The 22,224-nt window shown below is 40.8% G+C and overlaps 2 protein-coding genes across 3 annotated transcripts in view; both read left to right on the top strand.

The window, feature by feature from the left end:
• The window catches only part of taok2b (TAO kinase 2b), a 49,922-nt gene extending 40,260 nt beyond the window's left edge, over positions 1-9,662 (top strand). The window contains exons 18-19 of the mRNA XM_053640500.1: positions 3,213-3,395; positions 7,800-9,662. Coding sequence (XP_053496475.1) covers positions 3,213-3,395; positions 7,800-8,588 — 972 coding nt within the window. The 3' untranslated portion in view covers positions 8,589-9,662. The remainder of the gene's footprint in view (positions 1-3,212; positions 3,396-7,799) is intronic.
• A 30-nt stretch (positions 9,663-9,692) lies between these two features.
• On the top strand, positions 9,693-21,908 carry mazb (MYC-associated zinc finger protein b (purine-binding transcription factor)). 2 transcript variants are annotated; one of them, XM_053640501.1, is made up of 7 exons: positions 9,693-12,042; positions 12,268-12,418; positions 13,453-13,790; positions 15,768-16,024; positions 16,136-16,199; positions 17,107-17,278; positions 18,346-21,908. In XM_053640501.1, exons 1-7 carry the CDS (start codon positions 12,010-12,012, stop codon positions 18,666-18,668), a joined length of 1,338 nt encoding a protein of 445 aa, XP_053496476.1. In that variant the 5' UTR covers positions 9,693-12,009; the 3' UTR covers positions 18,669-21,908. The 2 variants fall into 2 exon arrangements, with proteins under 2 accessions (XP_053496476.1, XP_053496477.1); XM_053640502.1 differs by having other exon boundaries at positions 9,695-12,042; positions 15,771-16,024.
• The last annotated feature ends 316 nt before the right edge of the window (positions 21,909-22,224 follow it).

The raw sequence follows: 22,224 nt of genomic DNA, 5'->3' as shown, positions 1-22,224 counted from the left end.
GGATGTAACCGTGAACTCTATGAACACTGGATAACTGCCACAGGAGGTATTTAACACCTGGATGTTCTGTTGCAAATGTACACCACCCTGAGACCTTCAGCAAAGTCACAATGTGAACGTGATGCAGTATTTGCTATAAATACCTCTTCTCTTGTAACCTACTCGCCTGGCAGGCAGTTTTGCATGACAAGGAACACTGGTGGTTATCACGTGTTCATAAAACCACAGTTACATTCATAACTACTGTTCTGTTTCACCTTTCCGAACCACCAGGGGAAGTGTTTAACACCCAGATACCAGATGACCCCTGCCACAAGGTCATGAGAACGGACTCCCCTGTGGGTAACTGAGGAGGTGTTCAGAGAACCTGTCCTGGAGCGGTTCACCTCTTAGTAATGCCCACGAGGATGAAATACTCTACATGGAATGGCATGTCACAGTAGGGGGAAGATAACCTCCGTCACCCAATGGGCCAATCTGTGCTTGGACATGGGAGTACCCCATGTCTTTGCACCGAGACAGATGAATAACTGCTCCAATGAATGAAAGGCTGACATGCAGTTCAAATAGTACTGTAATCCCCATACTGGATACAGAAGGGAATGTTCTGCAGATTGAAATTCATAGAATGCTGCAAGGTCAATTGCCTGGTTCAAAAACTTGGATGACATACCCTTAGGCAGGAACTCTGGGTTCGGCCACAAGGTCACTGTGGAAACATCCAACCATCAACACATGTAGGGCAAGCTAAATTTGCCTTGAGTAGGTTGGGCCAGATGATCGAACTGGAGTTTGTACCCCTGTAAGGTGTTTAGGACTCGTTGTCCAATATGCAAGTGTTTGGTCATGAAGCATCCTGCTGCTAGGACCCGTTCTTCTAGCATTTTTTTTCAACCTGACTTTCTGAACCATGGAGCCACTCTGGCTTTCAGTAGAGCCCTGGGGTATTGTGCCATACACCTATGATGGACTGTGATAACCACACCTATGATGGACTGTGATAACCACACCTGACGCTACACAGTGACCAACCTGGCAGAGACTTTCCACATTTCTTAAGCTATGTGCCTTGCTATTAGAATAAGACTTTGATGAGCAGCTGCTCCAGTGCCAACTGGAAAATCACCATAAAATTGTGCATCCATAGCAGATATGCACTAGTATCATAAGCTCTTGTCAGGCAGTTGTCAATATGTCTGCATTCAAGACTGGGATAGTATAGATCAGAGCATAATACTTTGACTGGTGACACTACCAGTAATGTGATGCAGGGTTCCATAGGGGGACTCTGGTTAAGGCCCTCACCAGAGCCTCGACATGTGGATGATGGCTGCTTAAAGTTCAATACACAGGTGTAATATTTTAACATAACCATGTAAACTATGTAAGGATGGCCTGGTTTGGAACTTGCCAGCTGCATCTGTGGGCTAGCAGAGGTTGAGCCCTCTTTGAACACTACCAGAACTAGAATCAAGTAGTGCGAGTTGGTTGTTGATTCGTTATCTGGCTGAAAAAGTCCACAGATACACTGTCCATCATGTGTTTCAGTTGAGCACCATGTGGGAGGCTTGGACCACTGGCTATCAGGCTTTGCAGTAGGGCATAAGCCATTGTGTGTGGCTTTAATTTCAAAATCCGCTATTTTATCTGATCCATGTCTGGAGTAATCATCTTCACACTGGTCTTCACATCTTTTCCTGGCCTTTATACTGTGTCGGTCAGTGCAAACCTGAGCATTTGTGATTCACTGTCTGGCCAGTTTATACCTGGATGGCCTCAGAATTGGGGTCTAGACCTGCTAGTCACACTCATTGAGGTAGCATTCCTTCACATTCCGTGTAGGAAGCCTCTGAGTAGAAGGTTGCGTTTTGCTGGTGGCTGTTATCAAGACAGTAGGGCACTGGTTGCACAAACATAGATCGGTAGTGGCTTGGGCTGAATGCGCATGGTTTGCAGCAGTTGTTTCCCATAAGTCCACTGGCAAATTGCAGGTGGCATTAGGCAATGGATGGACAGGCACACAGCCAATATGGCGGCTGTGGCTCAGGTGGTAGAGCGGGTTGTCCACTAATCGTAGGGTTGGCAGTTCGATTCCCGGCCCACATGACTCCACATGCCAAAGTGTCCTTGGGCAAGACACTGAACCCCAAATTGCTCCCGATGGCAAGTTAGCGCCTTGCATGGCAGCTCTGCTACCATTGGTGTGTGAGTGTGTGTGTGTGAATGGGTGAATGAGACACAGTGTAAAGCGTTTGGGATAAAAGCGCTATATAAGTGCGCCTTTTACCATTTAGTAAAAAATTGGCCACACTCGCTGTGGTGGGAGAAAAGACTGAAGAAAACTGAAAAGAAAAAAAAAAGCATCTCGGGTTTGAAGGAGAAGAAAAGCTGCTCTACAAGTGGTCAAGTGGGCTTTGGCATGTAGAGAAAAGTGACTTGGGCCGTTATGTTCTATTCCAGCTCCTACTCAAGGATGCTGGGAGTGTTGACTTTATAGCAAATATTGCATCAATGTCATGTTCTGCCCCTGGTGGATAGAAGGGGTGAAATAGAACTACTTGAAGTTGCAAATTATGAAACTGAGCTGACGGCTGCTACACAGTGTGGGCTGTGTCCTCATAGTCACAGTTAATATCACTGTACCTACCCTGTAGTCATTATTCAGCGCCACTTATACCACAACATTGTTGAATTCTCGATTCTTATTGCTCAAAAGGTGTTGATTAATTTCATGTAACAGCATCATGTGACATGTAAATCATGTAACGGCAGCTCGGATAGTAATACCAGGCTGCAAGGCAAATCACAGGCTAATATTAATGTGCACATTCTATGTTATGATTTCTATAGTAACCACAGGGACTTGTATAGTGCTCCATATAACCTATGAGTAGCGGGTTTAAATGTGTTGTTATTTAGCAAAGAAAAATGTATCATTGATATTGAGAGTCTTGAGTGTCAGCACTTTTTGTAACCATTATTTACAAACTTTTCCCCAACTGGAGTATAAAGGACTTTGTGCTTTGTTGATTTCCAGCAACATGACATGCTGCATTTTATTATTTTTTTTATTTTTATTTGTTTTAACTTTACATATGGTGCCTGTTCTCTATATTCATGGCATGTCAACAGCTGAAATTAAGGATGGGTAGTAGTTCTGCCCCTTCCCCTGAGGCCACGCCTCATTGGCTTTATGTATTCTGTTTCTTCAGTTGAGATTGGACGAGACCCAGGAGGCAGAGTATCAGGCACTGAAGATGCAGCTGCAGCAGGAACTTGAGCTGCTGAATGCATATCAGAGTAAGATCAAGATCCACACTGATTCGCAGCATGAGCGAGAGGTCAAGGACCTGGAGCAGAGAGTGTCCATTCGTAGAGCTCTGCTTGAGCAAAGGGTAAGGGTTCCTTAGCATAAAGTTTAATGGATAACACATGCACTGTTATCCATTAATCTTCAACGTGACATTTAACAGTGCTGACCAGTTACAGGCACGTTAAATTTCATTCATCAGTGTTGACATTTTTGAATTAAGTAATCTTAAGCATTAATTTAGTCTTATTTAATTTAGTGGATATACTAATAGGGGAAAGTGAACCAAAGTAATGGCAATGCTTTTACATTTAAATTTGCGCCATTTAGCAGATGCACTTGTACAGAGTGACTTACAGTTATATATCTGAGCAGTTGAGGGTTAAGGGCCTTGCTCAAGGGCCCGACAGTGGGGGCTTGGCAGTGCTGGGGTTTGAACTCATGACCTTCCGATCAGTAGCCCAACATCATCCCATTTACATATACACTCACTGTCCAGTTTATTTAGAACACCTGTTCATTCATGCAGTTATCTAATCAGTAAATCATGTGGCAGCAATGCAAAAAATCATGCAGATACTCGTCAAGATCTTTGGGTAATGTTCACATCAAACATCAGAATGAAAAAAAGCTTCTCTGTGACTTTCATCGTGGCATGGATATTGGTAGCAGATGGGCTGGTTTGAGTACTTCATAAACTGCTGGTCTCCTGGGATTTTAACACGCACAACAGTCTCCAGAGTTTACACAGAATGGTGTGAAAAACAAAAAACATACTGTGTGCGGAAGGTCTGTAGGCTGAAGCATAGCATGCTGAGATGCTTTTCTGCTCATCACAATTGTAAAGAGTGCTTATTTGATTTACTATAGACTTCCTGTCAGCCCAAACCAATCTTGTCATTCTCCTCTGAACACATTCTCATCAACAAGGTGTTCCAGCCTGCAGACCCTCCGCACACAGGATGTTTTGTGCACCATTCTGTGTAAGCTCTAGAGCAGAGGTGGCCAAACTTTTTTCCTATGAAGGGCCAAAAATCCAACTTGATTGAGGGCCGTGGGCCGAAAGTAAACATTGCATTATAACAAACTGTATTGTATTAAAATTAAGGTTGCCATGGTTCCCCTCATTTATGATTTCATAATGATTTAATGATTTATTATTTCATATTATTTAAAAAAATAAATTAAACATTACTCTGTAATCTGCTTAAATAATGCAGTTTAATTTTCAAAGTTTTGTAGTTCAACTTATAGTACATAAACATCCCGTTTATAGTACAATAGAGTTCAATGCCGAATACAGCTATTCAAGCTAAAACCAATACAGCCATATGCTTGCAGTATCAGTGACCTCTAATGAGAGACACATAACGCTGGTCCTTACTTTTCCAAGTTTTACCAAATTGGGCTGCAGCTGACTTACTGACCAAGTCAGGATATTATGTAGGTGAGATTCAGTTAATTTGATTCTCAGTTTATACTTGTTCAAATTTATCAGACTGAAAGTCTGCTTACAGAGGTACAACCCCAATTCCAAAAAAGTTGGGATGCTCTTTAAAATATATATAAATGTAAATAGAAACAGAATGCAATGATTTGCAAATCTCATAAACCCACATGTTATTCACACTAGAACATAGAAAACATAGCCAATGTTTAAACTGAGAAAATGTACCATTTTAATTTGGCGGCTGCAACATGTCTCAAAAAAGTTGAGACGGGGGCACCAAAAGGCTGGAAAAGTAAGTGTTACTAAAAAGAAACAGCTGAGAACATTTTGTAACTAATTAGGTTAATTGCCAACATGGTAACATGATTGGATATAAAAAGAGTATCTTAGAGAGGCAGAGTCTCTCAGAAGTAAAGATGGGATGGAATCTGGATGGAAGCATGTGTTGCTCTAAAACCTGTATACACCTTTCAACATTGATGGTGCCTTTCCAGATGTGCAAGCTGCCCATTCCATAGGCACTAATTCACCCCCATACCATCAGAGATGCAGGCTTTTGAACTGAGCGCTGATAAAAACCGGTCCCTCTCCTCTTTATTGACTGTATCCACATTGATGGTGAAGGGTTGAGCAAACAGCTCAAAATCAGTAGCATTCTGTCTGAAGTCCTCAAAGTGACTGTCAAACTCCTGGATAAGGTTGCTGAGAACAGCATCATACTCTGGTACCTTCTCTTTCATCATGCCTGCCTCTCTAAGACAGCGGAAATGGGCTAAATTCCCTGGATGGGGGGATGGGGGGATGGGGGGGGGGGCAGTGTGAGACTGGGAGTGAAAGAAGAGAAAAGCAGGCATGTAAAAACAGGCAAAGAGAATAAATAACCGACAAAAGAAAGGAGTTAATCCATACTCATTTAAGAGAACTTTAACACATTTTATCAGCTTGATTAACAAAAGATACCAAAGCTGACACCACTGGATACAAATGCAAACTAAATATAATTATTATTAATAATAACTGCACATAAAATTATTGTGAATATTATAATTGTGAATGTTACCTGCTGAGAAATGTCTTCTGAGCAGCAGTAGTTTTTGTTTGAAGGCTCTGCCGTGATCAAAAAGCTGGGTGATAATCTGGTCTTTTCCCTGGAGCTGAACCTTCAAAACACTGAGCAGCTCTGTGATATCCACAAGGAAGGCCAGGTCAGAAAGCCATTTCTTATCCATGGGCACTTGAATATTACCATTCTTGCTGTCCTGAAATGCTCTGATCTCATCACGCAGATCAAAAAATCTCCTGAGAACTTTTCCTCAGCTCAGCCATCTATCCTCCTGGTGGTACACCACCACCATATTGCGCATCCATCTCATCTAACGGTACCTTAAACTGCCGGTGAGAGAGCGCCTTGGAGCGTATATAATTAACACTTTTAGACGACGTAATACATCAGATCCACAAGCCCGATGGATTTGGCACATAGCTGTTCTTGATGTAAAATACAGTGGTACTTTACCACTTCCCCCCCATATTCACTGACTTTCTGAGACACCAACGTAGCAAGCCCAGATTTCCTCCCTACCATTGCCGGGGCTCCATCAGTTGTAATGCCAGCCATATTCACCCACTTTAATTCATTCTTTTTTAACACTCTCTCAACAGCAAAAAAAAAAAAAAAAAAAGGTCCCCTCTTCTTTAGAAGTACCAGAAAGACTCTCAATGCTAGGCAGCTCTTGTCACCTTCAAATTTTTCGTTTACTCCATGTAGAAATACCAACAGCTGTGCAGAATCAGATATATCAGTGCTCTCGTCGCAAGCTATTGAAAAGGCAGCAGCTTTTGCCTCGATTGGCTCACCGATGTCTTGTGCTAGGTCCTCCTACGCGTCAGAAAACGGTATTCCTTCAGAAGCTGATTTGCGAGAACATTTGTATCTGAGAAGGGCACACTGCTTCTGCAGCCACTGCAAGGCATTCTTTGACAAACTCTCCAGTAGCGAAGGCTCTTCCACTTTTAACAATTAGCGTGGAAATGTGATAGCTGGCCCGTCTGGCACTTTCTTGAACCGATGAAGGACGTAGGAGCATGCTCTGCTCAGGTCGAAGTTTAGCAAGCAGCTCGTTAGCTTTCCCTTTTTGCACCTCGCCGCTGTACTTTGAGAAACATAAAGAATGTTTTGTTTTATAATGACGACGGATATTGTACTCTCAAAACAGCAACTGACTGTTTGCAAACTAGACACCGTGCCTTTGAACTGACTTCAGTAAACAAAAAAAAAATCACATTGCCAAACGTTTTTAAATTTCCTCTCGTCTGTGTGCCACTGTCTGGATCTTTGCATTATTACCTGTTCGTTGAGAGTCGCAAAACACGCTGACCTTGAAGTATGCATGCACATTAAATAAAAAGTCAAATTCACTTTTATTCTCTACATTTAATTTCAATTTACAATTCTGTCACTCAAAAATAAAACAATAAATATTATGTTAAATTGGAAATGAAGATCTGTGAAAAAATGGCATTTTTTCCCCTCTTCTCATGGTGGGCCAAATCAAAAGTCACCACAGGCCAAATCTCCTGGGATTTTCACACACGACGGTTTCTAGAGCAGTTTCTGAAATACTCAAACCAGCACATTTGGTACCAGTATCCATGCCACAATTAAAGACACAGAGATCACACTTTTTCTTCATTCTGATGTTTGATGTGAACATTAACTGAAGCTCTTGACCTGTAGCTGCATGATTTTGTTTAATTGCACTGCTGCCATATGATTGGCTGACTAGATAACTGTATGAATGGACAGGTGTTCGAATAAAGTGCACAGTGAGTGTATATGTGACTGCTGAGATCTTGTTTTTACAGACTTAGAGAGTGTGTGCTCTGCACAGACACTGAGTGATGGCAAGGAAAATTACCTGACCTTTAAGCTGACTAGAGCAAAATGCAAATTTTTAAATAATCTGTGAGCCTTGTATTGAAAGAGAGCATGGGTGAGATTTTTGGCATTAAGCTCTTAAACCCTGTGCCTCTGTGCAGATAGAAGAGGAGATGCTGTCCTTGCAGAATGAACGCTCTGAGAGGATCCGTTCACTGCTAGAGCGTCAAGCGGGTGAGATCGAGGCCTTCGATTCAGAGAGCCTGCGTCTCGGCTTCAGCAGCCTGGCATTGACGGGCATTCCCTCTGAGGCATATCCAAAGCAGGGTTATCAGTCTGGGCATTGGAGCCATGGAGGTGCACCACCCCACCCGCACGCTCACCCACGCCGAGGTCCCAGCCGCTCTGAATCTTCATCCTCCTCCCATGCCCTGGGCCCTCTGCACCACTCCTCCCGCTCCTCGTCATCATCCTCCTCTTCCTCTCACCATCATCATCGCCACCACCTGGCTCAACACTACCACCATCAAAGTACACCGCAGCTGTACCGCGAGCGAGAGAGGGATAGGGATCGGGAAAAAGAGCGGGAATGGGGAGGAGGTGGTGGGAGAGCTGAGCTCGTCCACCCCCATGCCTTCCCACATCATCTTCCCTCTCGTTCCTCCTCTCAGTCACTGGCTCTTCTCCCTCCTCCTCCTCCTCCAGCACCAGCCTCCATCTCACTTTCATCCTCCTCCTCGTCTTCCTCCTCCTCTTCTCAGGGGGTATACGGAGGAGGTGGAGGGGGGCTAGTGGTGCGAGGCCCAAGCCTGATGGCTCTGAGGAACAGCCCTCAGCCACTACGTAGAACGGCGTCTGGGGGCGGAGGACCGAATGCCGATGGAGTGTTGAGCCGCAGCACCTCTGTCACCTCCCACATCTCCAATGGCTCACATCTCTCCTACTCTTAGAGCAGAATGTAAATCCTCAGAAGATTTGTTTGGGTATTGTTGCTTTTTTTTTTTTTTTTTTTCTTTTTCTTTTCATCTGATGCATTTTAAATAGGAGAGTTTTAAAAGGGAGAGAAAAAGAAAGAGCACACCTTATTGCTGTTTTTATTTAGCTGTTGGTCATCGTAGGTGTTTCTTTTTTTTTTTTAATGTTAAACATGGCTGGCTTGGATCATCACCACTGCCTTTAAGAAGCTATAAAGGAATGAAGTGGTACATAAATTTCTATTAAGTGATGGAGAATACTTGCGAATGTACTCAAGATACGAATGCAGAATGTTTCTAAGATTACAATTATGTCTTTCCACGCTTACACAACTGTGTGCGCGTGTATTTTTAAAAAAAAAAAAAAAAAAGTCAGACTTTACAATAACATTTGTGTCCGTGGGCATTGCTCCAGTGCATGAGATTAATGTACAAAAAAAAATTACATTTGTATTTGTAACCTACATTTGAATACGTAAGGCTACTGTACTTGTCCATCGTAGACATTTAGTCAGGTTCCCACCAAGTGGATCTTTTATTGTATATAATATCTGAAGTGTTAAAGCATTGTGTCCACAGTTTTCTATAGTAATGATAATCATCATAACTTTGATATAATATGTGAATGGAATACTCTGAACATTTAGCTACAGCGGGGAGTTTATCATGTGCACATTTTTGTTTTTTGTTTTCAAAAACAAAAGCCCATTTTGACCAGTTACCTTGTAAAAGAAATTGCGTTAACTTAAATTTGTCAGATTTGGTGTGTGTTAGTTATCAATGGTTACAAACATTTGATTATTAATAATTTGTACGAATGCGTGTTGGCCGAATTGTACGCAATTCAGTAATATTGACACTTTTTTTAACCAATCATGAACACCATGTTGGGTAAGAGTCTTTTTCTGAAAATAGTAAGAATGTCAAACTCTCTAGTTACACTGGATTGCAATCAGTAATATTAAGGAAATCGCACATGAAGGGAGACCTCTTCTGAGATTAAATAATAGTTAATTCAATGTTGGATGTTTTTGAATGTAAAGGACTAGAGGCCTCATGAGGGAATATTGAGGCTATATTATATATTTTTTTCTTTTTGGCAAAATTACAACTGCCCTTACAGAAAGCATGAAATTCTTGTCCAAAAAATATCAACAGATGTATATAAAAATGATTGGAGTGTACAAACACACAACAATCGTGCATTCCTCAGTCAAAGGGTAATCACCAAGACAGTGTTTGCTCCTCAGAGATCACAAAAAAGTAAGAAACACCAGCTCCGATGACTCTGTATAATCTACATCCTTTGTGCTTGGTTTAAAACAGTGCATGCAGAACAACTCGTGTTTGTTGAATATCTAGTTGATGGGAGGGCCGATGACGTGCCATAGAAATGTATTTTATGCCCCAAGTGACTGGTTTCAGAGCAGTTTTTTTTTTGTGATCTGCTCTAAAAATAGTATAAGTAAGGGCTAATGCCGACTGAGCTGACCCCAGACGGGACCGGCGCATGTCTGAGTTCACATACGATGGTAAAGGAGGCTCTCATGTTTGTTTAGGATATGTGTTTTCATCTCAAGTATGTGTAGGCGGATTGTAAAAGTGACTACTGGATAGAGCAGGTTTTGCTGAGAGGACATTTTTAGTAAAGACTTTAAACTTATTAAATATTTACATTAAGCTGTTTCTGGCTTGAAAGAAGGAGGTCATTTGGAAATGTGTCGAACAAAATGAAAAGTAATTTAAAAGGTAATAAATTAATATTAAACATGGAATGTCTCCCTGTCATTATTTTGAGTTTTCAATAAGATAGGCTAATTTGTAATCTTTTATTTATTTTTTTTGGGGGGGATTTGTGGAATCTGAGGGGAACCACCTTCAGAATTTGTAATGGTTATAATGGGAATTGTATTGGTTTTAATGGAGATTGTAATGGTCCCTACTGGTAAACTATTAGTGGCATGTTATGTCTAGTGGATACCATTAAGGACCGGTAATGGTTAGCTGATGGTTTGTACTGATATTTGTAGTGAAAACCATTAGAATGTGTTAATATAGTGGGGATTTTTTTTTCAACAGGGTTATGGTATTGGTCTACTGTTTCAGCACTGCAGTGGGACATGTGGTTATATATTTATACACCCCCCCCCCCAATAATCATACTGATGATGTCCAGAGTGAAAAAGCTCCTCGGCGTCATTGGGACGTGCCCTTTAAGACACGCATGGCTTGCCCGTTATTTATGTGCTTTATGCTTTCTCTAGTGAATCCGGTCCTGTGACGTCAGCGCAGTTAAACGCGTTGCCGTTTTATTTTTGTCGGCAGAGATCCTGATCCTGCGCGCTTTCGATGCAAGTCGGCTGCGTCCGAAACCGCACGCTAGCGTGCTAAATAGCATGTGAAATTAGCATGCCTTTATAGTATTTGAGATACTATTCAGCACGGTACTGTGCGGCTCGGGGTGTAACACTGTCCCTCTCTCTTCACTCGGACGGAAATAGTCGGGGGCGGGGTGGGGGGGTTCAACTCCGGCTGCCACATCCCTTTAAGAGCAACCGGGGACATAGCGGTGAGAGAGAAAAGGAGAGGAGGGGGAGAAGAAAGAGGAATTTAAAAAAGAAAAGGAAGAAAGGAGACAGGGGAGGCGGGGGAGGAGAGCGAGAGTGAGAGCGAGCACCGCGATAAAAAAAAAAAGAAAAGGAAAAAAAAAAAAAAAAGAAAGATGTCATCGTGCGAAGGGAAGCGCCGAGGTGGAGCGGTAGGCCGCGGCCGGGCTCCGGCACCACTTGCCCGGGTCACGGCGTGAACGCAACACCGAGGCTTCGACCAAAACACCCGATTGGCCTGTTCGGGGCGGGCGGGGGGGGGAGTTAACAGCCAGGGGAGGGGGACAAAAATAACAACACAGATTTATGAATCGGTTCGGGTTTTGTTTTTGTTTTTTTAAACCTTTTATTTTTTTTTCTTTTCCAAAACGCGTGAATACTATAATGTGTGACGGTTAAAACAAGGTCTGAAAACCGAATCAAATCAATGTGTTTTGATGCATGTTGTGTGTCAGGTTGTATAACTAACAATTACTGCTTTCGTTCTCCGAGTTGCTGAATTGCGTCTGAAGTTTCCGACGGTTGATCGAGCAGTGCGGTTAGTTTCCATATACATGTATGGTGATAATTATCCGGTTTGAACTGGCGAACGCTTTTGTCCAGATACACTGATTTTAATCCATCACTGCGATAGTTCAGTGTATCCGACAATAAGTGATATTATTATTATTATTATTATTATTATTATTATTATCGCAATGCAGCTGGTAGGTTTCTTATGTTAAATGATACCCGGCTAAAAGCGGCCGAAAGTTTTAGTCTGTAGTTGTTTATCTTACCTGCGGAACAACATGGATGCTGCATGGAGCAGTTTTCTCTTCCAGGTGAGCTGTCTGTTTTGTGTTTTAGTGGAACTCTTTATAATTTTATTTTTATTTTTTTACACTCATCAGTGCTTTTATTATTATTTTTTAATATATATATTTTTAAATAGAAGTTACACCACACACTTCTTACAGTCCCTAACAGCGACTAAATTAACTTCATGCTGAAAAAGAGGGAATAGTGTGGGATGCAAACCCTTAAGTGTTTTGGAATTGTCTTCTTAGACCACGCCCACCCAAACCCATCTAGAGGGCTCTCTCCAATCAGAGCTCATGCAGGTCCACGCGAGCTCGCCTCATAGCCCGCCCACTGAGTCCGTAGCCACGCCCCCGTCGACTGTGGACACCACCGCCCTCAGTGAGGACCCTGTACCTGGTAAGAAGAGGGGAAGGGAGGGTTTTGGAGAGAGACATCCATCCAGTTCATGTGGAAGGGAAGAGAACATGCTGCTTACTTTTGTCCTTCTGTTGTGAAATTTCTGCTGGTGTTTTACATCTGTTACTTGGATCTCACACTGGGGAAACAGAGAGCTCACTTTTAAATGTTATATTTCTGTAAAAAAAAATTTTAGCCAAATCTACAGAATGCTAGTACATGAAATGTACTGTTTTTTTTAGTATATTATAATTTTTTTAGTCCCCCCCCACCTGTTATCATCTTCTCTTTGTTGAGACATTGACTATTAGTCTATTTCTCGAGTCTGATTCAGAGTGATTGTTAGAATTGTTTGTTTGCTGTTTGGTTTTGTTTCGCATCGTTATAAACATAATTTAACGACCCCAAAAGGAAAAAAAAATGGCTCAGGGGCATGTAGAGCTGAAAATGTACTCCTAAGACTCTTTCATTTGTTGGTTAGAAATATGCAGAAGGAACAATATAAATGAAACTTTACCAAGATCTCATAGAAATCACAAAAATCACCTGAGAACACCGAGCCGGCACTCAATAAATTATTATATAATTTATATTATTAACAAGTTTCAAATATATTTTCTGTATGCATCCACTGTTTATATACTCTATTTGTTCGTTGGACCAAATATCCAGAACCCCGCTTATTTCTGTAGCACGACACCTCTGTCCTTTAGCGGTTTATCCACTCAGAAAATGCTGCCTGCACCCCAGAAACACACTGCATGTTTGGGCACTTCCTGTCGTCGGATTAATTCAGAGTCGAATCGCTTTCTCGCTGCAATTGAACCACACTAGAGTTCACTTGTAAGCGGGCCAAGACCTTCTCGCTTTTAGACCGGTTGCTTTAGTTGACACTCAAGTGTGATTGCTGTGGTCTCGCCTGTGCAAATAAACCACACTGAGGGCTAAAATACACCCAAGATTAGCTTCAAATGAACAAAATGCTGCAAATGTGACTGCACCCTAAAACATGTTCTCTCTTTCACTTCCTCCAGAAAAGCCACCAGTTCGTCCAGGCCGTGCTGCTCATATCTGTGCCATCTGCAACAAGCAATTCAAAAATAGCTACAACCTGCGGCGGCACCAGTCTGTTCACACAGGTGTGCGTCTAAAGGGAGGCTCCTCCCAGAATCGGGAAAGTGGCTCCAAAGAGGCCACCGAGCCTTTGTCCCTCCTCCACCTCAGTATAGTCCCACCCACTTCAGTGCTTCCCGCTCCACCTCCACAGCAGCCGCTGCTAACTCATGACACCAGTGATTCAGCCATGACCAGCACAGTCACGCCCCTTCCCCCCCCAACAGCCATCGTCATGCCGACGGGGGAGCCAGTCCAGGTGAGTATCGTGTGCTCAAGTTAGTTTTTTTGATGGGTTTCCATCATTCAGGTCAAAGATTTGACCAGGAATAGTAGTACGGCAAATCAATATCACGTCTAATGGCCACTTATCTGATGGCTGAATTATCTGGATTTATTAATTCTACTGAATTGTGGGAAATTTTTAATCTAGAAAATTTCAGGCTTTATTCTGTTGTCCTTTAAACTTAAGAAGTTGCATCATAAGTGTAGACCTGCAGACATATAAATGCTGGGGGATTTTCCACTGCAAAGCCTCAAGTGAAAAAGCATGTTTGAGTATACCACAAGTCAATTAGCCCTCAAGTCAGTTTCACTAAGTAGCCTGTAATTAATATACTCTAGAATAAACTTACTGTCCTGCCATCAGCTGGATGTTTTACTCCTCAGTGTCTTGTTCATATTCTGCGTCAGACTGATGGCTCATGCTGAGCAAGAGCCATATTTCAGAGTGTACGCTAGTTTCCTTACGAGCGATAATGACTAGGGGGCAGTCTCATTGAAATTGGGATACGAGTTGGATAGAAGAAGTGATGCACGTAGTAACCCCAGGCTTTGTTATTTTTTGCTGAATTCTCAATTCTGATTGGTCAGAAGGTGCTGATTAATTTTCTGTAACAGCAACTCTGACTGTAGGTCTGGCTGCAAGGTAAATCACAGGTTTATAATAGTGAGCTTGTTTTAATACGTTACCATTTCTATAGTAACTACTTCTCCAGAGACTTGTATAGAAGACGCTCCACATAAACAGATTAAAACGTGCTGAAATTGTGAGATTTTCTGTAAGGAGACGTTTATTCAGCATTTTCGGAAAGAGTCTCCCGTGTTCGCGCTTCATAACCGTCAGTGGTGAAACTGTTCCTGTAAGTTCTCTGACACAAGAAAGTCTTCATAATGGAGGTCTTTGCGTTTTCTCAGCAGCATGATTTGTCTTAACTTCGAGAGAGAGAGAGAGCTAAAAGGAAGCCTGGTAAGGGAGCTGTCATAGTGATAGCAGGAAGTAATTTGTCTCGCAGGCATTCCACATCATTAAACATAACTATAAATAGATAAAACAAACAACGTGCTGTTCTTTCATGGATTAAAAAAAAACGTTGGTCTAAGAGGAATAAAACATTTCGGGAATGTGCTTTTAGAGGAAAATAATAATGACAGGGTGGTGTGGTGATGTCTGACACAAAGCGAAGTTACTGTTACCACACAAAGTTGATTTATTTTCTTGTACAGAATGTCGGTGTTTTACTCGTCTTATACCACCGCAGTTTGCCAACAATTAAAATTTTTACTAACGAAAGACCGAAAGATCAAACTGATCAGTTTATAGTTACGTTTAATGTTGTGGAACATCTGTTATTTCTTGTTGTCACTTACATTATAGCAGCTCTAAACAGTCCGTTTTTTTTTTTTTACTTCTCCCTCTCGAACTTAATAAGATACAAAATATTCAGCTTGTCTTCACTTTAACAAAAAACCAGAAAGAGGAAACACCTCTATTCCGATTTTTCTCCTGCAGCAGAAAATGCTTAATAAAGCATCTGCTTACACAAGGTTTGACCATATCAGATTTTCTAAAATATTTATTAAAGAACATGTTTTTTTAATTCATTTATAACTAGATTATGTGGAGCATCCACCATACAAATCCATGTGAATGTGCTGCTACTGTAGAAATGATACGTATTAGACCAAGTGAATCAATGTAAGTGGATGATTTACTCTTACATTATTGTCAGAGCTGTTGTAATAGAATATTCAACACCTTGTGACCGATCGGATTCGAGAATTCGACAGCACTGTGATGTAAAATGTAATAAACAAGGCACTGTAATAATACCGGTAGGTTGTGGGACATAAGTGTTCATAAATGTGTGTGGAATTTACAGTGTGCTATGTGCACGTTATGTACGCCTTTTAAAGGTCTTTGACGTGTCTGCCCTTTTCTTTCTCTTGTGTCAAGCAGAGGCCAGTGAACCCAACCCCAAATGCTAACGTGGTGCGTAAGAACCATGCATGTGAGACTTGTGGGAAGGCCTTCAGGGACGTCTACCACCTGAATCGGCACCGGCTCTCGCACTCGGATGAGAAGCCCTTCTCCTGTCCTGTGTGCCAGCAGCGCTTTAAGAGGAAAGACCGAATGAGCCACCACGTGCGCTCACACCAGGGTGGCGTCGAGAAGCCCTACGTGTGCCCACACTGCGCCAAGGCCTTTTCTCGGTCTGAAACTCAAACAAACATTATACTCCGTGTGTGTTTTTTTTGTAGCTGTAATACCTTTAAGTCAAATTTAGAGCCTGAATTTGATCTCTCTCTTTTTTTTCCCTGTAGCCCTGACCACCTCAACAGCCATGTCAGACAAGTTCATTCTACAGAACGACCTTTCAAATGTCCGGTATGATGCATTTGTGTTTATAGAGAGATGTTAAAGAATCTATTTTAAATCATTACCTAATAACCCCAGGCTTTACATTACTTTATACAACAGTGCTTTTGAATTCTCAGTTCTGATTGGTCAGAAGGTGCTGATTAATTTTCTCTAACAGCAGCTCTGACTGTAGGTCTGGCTGGATGGTAAATCACAGGTTTATAATAGTGAGCTTGTTTTAATACGTTACCATTTCTATAGTAACAACTTCTACAGAGACTTGTATAGAAGACACTCCACATGAAATGTGTGCTAAAATTGTGGAGTTTTTTGTAAGGAGACGTTTATTCAGCATTTTCGGAAAGAGTCTCCAGTGTTCGTGCTTTATAACTGTCAAAGGTAAAGCTGTTCCTGTAAGTTCTCTGACACAAGAAAGCCTTCAGGATGGAGGGCTTTGCGTTTTCTCAGCAGCATGATTTGTCTTATTAACGTCAAGAGAGCGAGAAAAGGACGCCTGATTAGGGGGCAGTCACTTAGCAGGAAGTAATTTGTCTCACAGGCATTGCAACATCATTAAACATAACTATAAATAGATAAAACAAACAACGTGCTGTTCTTTCATGCATACAATGTTGTTGTAGTATAAGAGGAATAAAACACATTGGGACATGCTGTCAGAGGAAAATAATTAACACCTAGGTGGTGTGTTGTGGCCTGACGCAAAGCACAGTTACCGTTACCACACCGAAAATGATTCTTTTCTTATAACAGCACATCCTGAAGTTTCATTCTTTCTTCTTTAATTTCTTCTTTGCTTTCTGTAGTTTGAACTGCAAGCTAATTGTTGGGGCGTGTTGTGTTGCATGGCTTGCAAAACGAATGAGTATTCTCACCTTTGCTGCACTAATGTGAGGATTCGTTTTGTTATTTTCAGACGTGTGAATCGAGTTTTGCCACAAAAGATCGACTGCGTGCTCATATGATCCGGCATGAGGAGAAGGTTCCATGTCACATCTGTGGCAAACTGCTCTCAGCCGCTTACATCACTGATCACATGAGGGTGCACAACCAGTCACAACATCATGCCTGCCACCTGTGTAACAGAAGTGAGTATTGTGTTCTCTCTCTCTCTCTCTCTCTCTCTCTCTCTCTCTCTCTCTCTCTCTCTCTCTCTCTCTGTGTGTTTCTTTTTTTAATCACTTTGCTCTCAAGGAGAAGGCAAAGTCTTTATATATTTTTCATTCATTTATTAATTTAGTTAGTTAATTTCATCTTATGACTTGAACATTTCACACATTGACCCATTCTTAAATATTTTAAAGTGGACCACAAAAAAATGATAACAATGTGCACCCTCCAGCGAGTACGAGAGGTGTGACAAAAGAATTTGCAACACAATTCCACAAAAAATGTGAAAATACTTTCGAATCATATACAGATCACGTGCAGGGCATTTTGTCTCGAACTTTTCAGGAACTCGGAAGCTTTGATTGCATTTCTTCGCCAGAGAATCCATGGCTGTAGTTCTAGCAACATTTTTAGTTTTTGCTTAAAATGTTTCGAAACCTCAGTAGAAATGCGCCCAGGGCGAAAGAAATACCTCGCCTCTATAAATCAGTCCCTCCAGGATTTCGATCGTAGAAATGAATACGAAATCACGCAAACGCCGCAGTATTCGGAGGAGCTTGCAGTTCTTTCAAAAGTACCCCAGATTTTCTGCAGATTTGGGCCATGTGACGTCCTCATGATGCACATTCAGCCAAATCCCTCTTCGATTCATGTGCGTCAACCACGAGTACAGCTAAAAGGTCTCGTTTACCAACAAACATCACTGCGAAACAAACGATGTGCAAAACAATTCCGTGCAAACTTTTTTTTTTTTTTTTTTTTTTAAAAGACGCAGCAAAATCAAGCAATTTTGGCTGTAACAATCACAAAATAAATCTCTGCAAAATCCTGTATGGACTGATTTAATAAGAATCAAAAAGACCATTTTTAATCCCTGATACAGAGCTCCATTTCCTATTTCACCTACCATTTCAGTTTTGTGTGCTGTAAATGTTCATTGTGCTTAATACATCGTGGGGATTTAAATAGACATTTTACGCTGTGGATTAAGGGCATTTTGTTGCGAGTGTATTTACCACACACGTAAACACACTCTGTTTACTAGGTTTCACAACGCTCACGTACCTGCGCATACATGCTCAGAAGCACCACGGTCAGGAGTGGAAGGAAAGTGGCTTTGGTTCTAGCGGTTCTGTTCTAGTGTGCCATTTGTGTGGCGTGCACTGCAAAACCCTCACACAGCTGCAGGGCCACATGGGTACCCACAATCCCCCGGGCAGCAGCAGTGGAGAGGGCGCACCTGATGGCACGGTGGTGCTGAGCAGCAGCAGCATGGCGCCGGCACCCGCTGTCTTCGTGAGCACCAACACCATGGTGGACCTGCTGGTCACCGACTGTTCCTGCATCGCACAGGAGCCACAGAGCTAGTACTGCATGCCTGTAACACACATCTATATCCACAGACATTCACATTCTCACACACACACACACACAAGTACCCAGCTAGCAAACTAGATCTCTGTACATACCTTTGTGATGCATAGGACATGTTTATAAGAATGGTATATACCAGGACTATTCAGTTAGCAGGTTTTATTTTTTTAAACAATCCAGCTTGTTAACGATACTATAATAAAGTTGCTGTAATGGATTTTCTAGTCTTTACATTGTGATAGCAATCAATAAAACTTCTGGGCTCTGGAACCAGCAACTAAAAATGAGCATGTTCTCCTTATATTAAAGCAATCAGGAAACTTCTTTTCAGAGAGGTAGTCCTCTCTGCACATGCACAGGCAGGTCATATAACATTCACTGTATATAAGTAAGAAGGGAAGCTCGATCTTAAATGGGTTGATCTATATCTTACAGAAGTGATTGCAAAGAAGGATGAGCAAAATTTCTGTTCCGGCTGTTGATGGATTTGAGAAAACGAAGTGTGGAAATGAAAAGTGTACAGGGGGGAAAAAAATGGGACTGAGCAAGAGGAAGAGTAAACATTTATGTCTTCCAGAGCTGGAAAGACTTGATAGATCTGAAGCACTTTGCTGCCTTTGGAATTGTTAGACTTAGTGTCATTTCTGCCAAATTTACATGACATGGTTAACTAGACAGAAAACAGCCCTCCAGTCTCTTAGTGTTTAGTTATGAGTGTTGTTTGCTTGGATGTGGCTTACAAAAGCACCAATGTAGGTGCCTCTGATCTAACCCCACAACTGCACACTGATTCTGCAAATTAAATGATTAAGTGTATGCATGGTGAGGTTTCTTGATCCGATATCAAGTTTTTTTTTTTTAACCGCTTGCGTTAAACTGCTTGCATAAACTGCTTGCACTGCCTCGTCTTTGGAAGTAGGTGTTTCGGATAGAGCAAGTGAGGTGGCTAAGTCTGGCAAAAGTTCGAGAAGAAATCTTTAAAATCATTAACAGATTTAGGGAGCACTGAAACCTTCATAGACCAGCTTTGGAGTTGTCTTTGATTGGATTATGCCTTATTATTTGCAACAACACAGTGACTTCCACTTCTTATCAGTTATAATCACTATGTGGTGGCTGTCACTGTGTCTTTTAGTCTTTTACTCATAAGATTACTGAATGATCAAATGTTTATGTGAAGGTTCAGCATTGTCTGTCTCACTGCCAAAAAGATCATCAGTAATGAATAGTAATTTTTTAAATCAAAACGAATAATAAAAAACAATCCTGATGGATTCATAAATATTTTATCCCATGTGTCATAAAAGCATGGCTCCCAGGCAGATTTGCTTTCCATCACAAATAAAAAGGATTACTTTGATTGATGTATATTGATCAAATTATAGATCTACTGTGTTATTTTATTGTGTTTTATTATTGAAAAGATATACTGTAGCACTCTTTTGTTAACCATTAGGCTGTTGACTTGTGTTTCCCTACATGATGAATAGCCCTGGTATATACTATAACACTCTCTCTCTCTCTCTCTCTCTCTCTCTCTCTCTCTCTCTCTCTAACATACCAATCCACATTGTTGAGCAAATACTGTGAAAAGAGCTATTACACAGCTAGCTGAGCACACACACACACTCACCAATTACACAGCCACTGTAGCAAATAAGAAAAGAAACTCAATACGCATGAACACTATGTATACCAGTCTCCACAGCACGATGTAGATCTTCAGTGTATTATTGCAACATGATCAGAGGTGCCTGTGAAGTCCATGGTGGCTTCAAAATGGCACGAGGGCAATTTGACACTTAATTTCAGTACCAAGTACGATTGCACTGGCTGGATTTCTCTCCTTTTTTTTTTTTTTTTTTGTTGTTCTCAAAATCTGTTTCACTCTTATTGCTGCAGGATACAACGATACTGTGATTGTGACTTTCTACTGTATTTCTTATTCTGCTTTCTCTGCCACACCTTTCTACTCGCACACTCTAAACCATGAAGAGATGAAAAGGAATTGAGGAAAAAAGAGGTCACATAAAACGAGAACAGAAGGAGGAGATGTAGGGGAAACAAAGGTGTAGAGTAGTTTGACAATTTTCTTGTCTTCTTAACTCCAGAGATGGAACACCTCACACTAAACTTTATTGGCAATGCTTTGGGAAAGTAAGTGGGTGTAGGTGTGTGTGGTAAAAATTGATAACTGTGTCTAGAGCATTAACGGTTTGGTAAAATGTGTCAAACAAAAAAAAGCAAGAGCTGTATTCAGGATCATTGTGCACCTTAAACAGTTAACCAGGATGGTTTTCCTTATTGAATTTGGTTAGCAAGTGAAGTCTTTGCTAAAGGAGCCTCGTTATAAAAAGAAAAAAGATGAACGCTTGGTTGACTCGGTTCAATAGGACACTACAGCTTCACGATCTTCAAGCAAATTATAAAATGCATAAAGAGGAGCTAATTGATGTTTGTTTGTTTTTTTGTTTTTTTCTTACTGCAAGCAAAAAAAAAAAATGCTCATACAAAATGAATACAACTTATTGCTTCTAAGAGGACTAAGAAAAATTATATTTTGGCCATAATTGTTATTCATGCTGTGTTTTTTCATTGTGTGAAGCAAGTGTTTAAAGGAAGGGCTTAATCAAACAACTGAATTTAATAGCCAGAAACGAGTATATATGCCACCTGTTGAGATTTAAAAAAAAAAAAAAAAAAAAAAAAAAAAAAAAAAAGAACAAAAAAATTCTTTTTTGTATTGGAGTGATTAGTTTGAGCAGTTTAGTGTTGGTACTGTATATTATGTGGTCATTCACTAACTTAAATTTTTTTGTAATTGGATATTTTGTTTAATCAGTAATTGTTTATTAAGCTCTGAATCATGTTTAGGTTATTCTTCATCTAGCACTAAGCTGAATACCTCTCCTATAGGAATCAGTAGAGTTCCGGCACTGCATCTCAATGCCTTATTGTACCACTCTACCCTGTTTTAATTAATAAGACTCTAAAGGTATTTTAAATTGTAGGCTTGGATTCAGTATGAAATATTAATGGGATGTATTTATATTTATATTTTTATATTTCTCAACAGTATGCATGCCTATTAGCAATTGTTAGAGCAAAAAAAAAAAAAGGAATTATGTTGATGCTTACCATGATCATGAATATTATGTCATTATTTTGTAGATTATGTAGATCATGTTATTATTTTGTAATTTTGACTATTAAAAAGAAAGGCAAGTAATGATAGCTTTGGGTGAAACGTGTCACTTTTATTTAGCTCTGAATTGGGCAGATATTGGGTATTTTACATACATGGGTATGAGCAATGTATTAAATTCACCTTGATTCATCTTACACTGATAATGATAATTGATGCAGCTTTACTTCAGCTCTGGCTTTGGTGGAGGCTGTGGTATCTGAGCATAGTTAATTTCACAATTTAATCAATATTACAATCCACAGTTAATAGATTGTTTTTGTGTGTAGTAGTTAATATTCAAAGGCTTGCAGTAATGAAATATGATGTAAGGGATTAGAGGCCAGTTTATTGTTTACTGTCTTT

Source organism: Ictalurus furcatus, chromosome 13 (assembly GCF_023375685.1).
Source record: "Ictalurus furcatus strain D&B chromosome 13, Billie_1.0, whole genome shotgun sequence".
Lineage (NCBI taxonomy): Eukaryota > Metazoa > Chordata > Actinopteri > Siluriformes > Ictaluridae > Ictalurus > Ictalurus furcatus.
The sequence above is the reverse complement of the archived record's forward strand: the minus strand, read 5'-3'. Positions and strand labels throughout refer to the sequence as shown.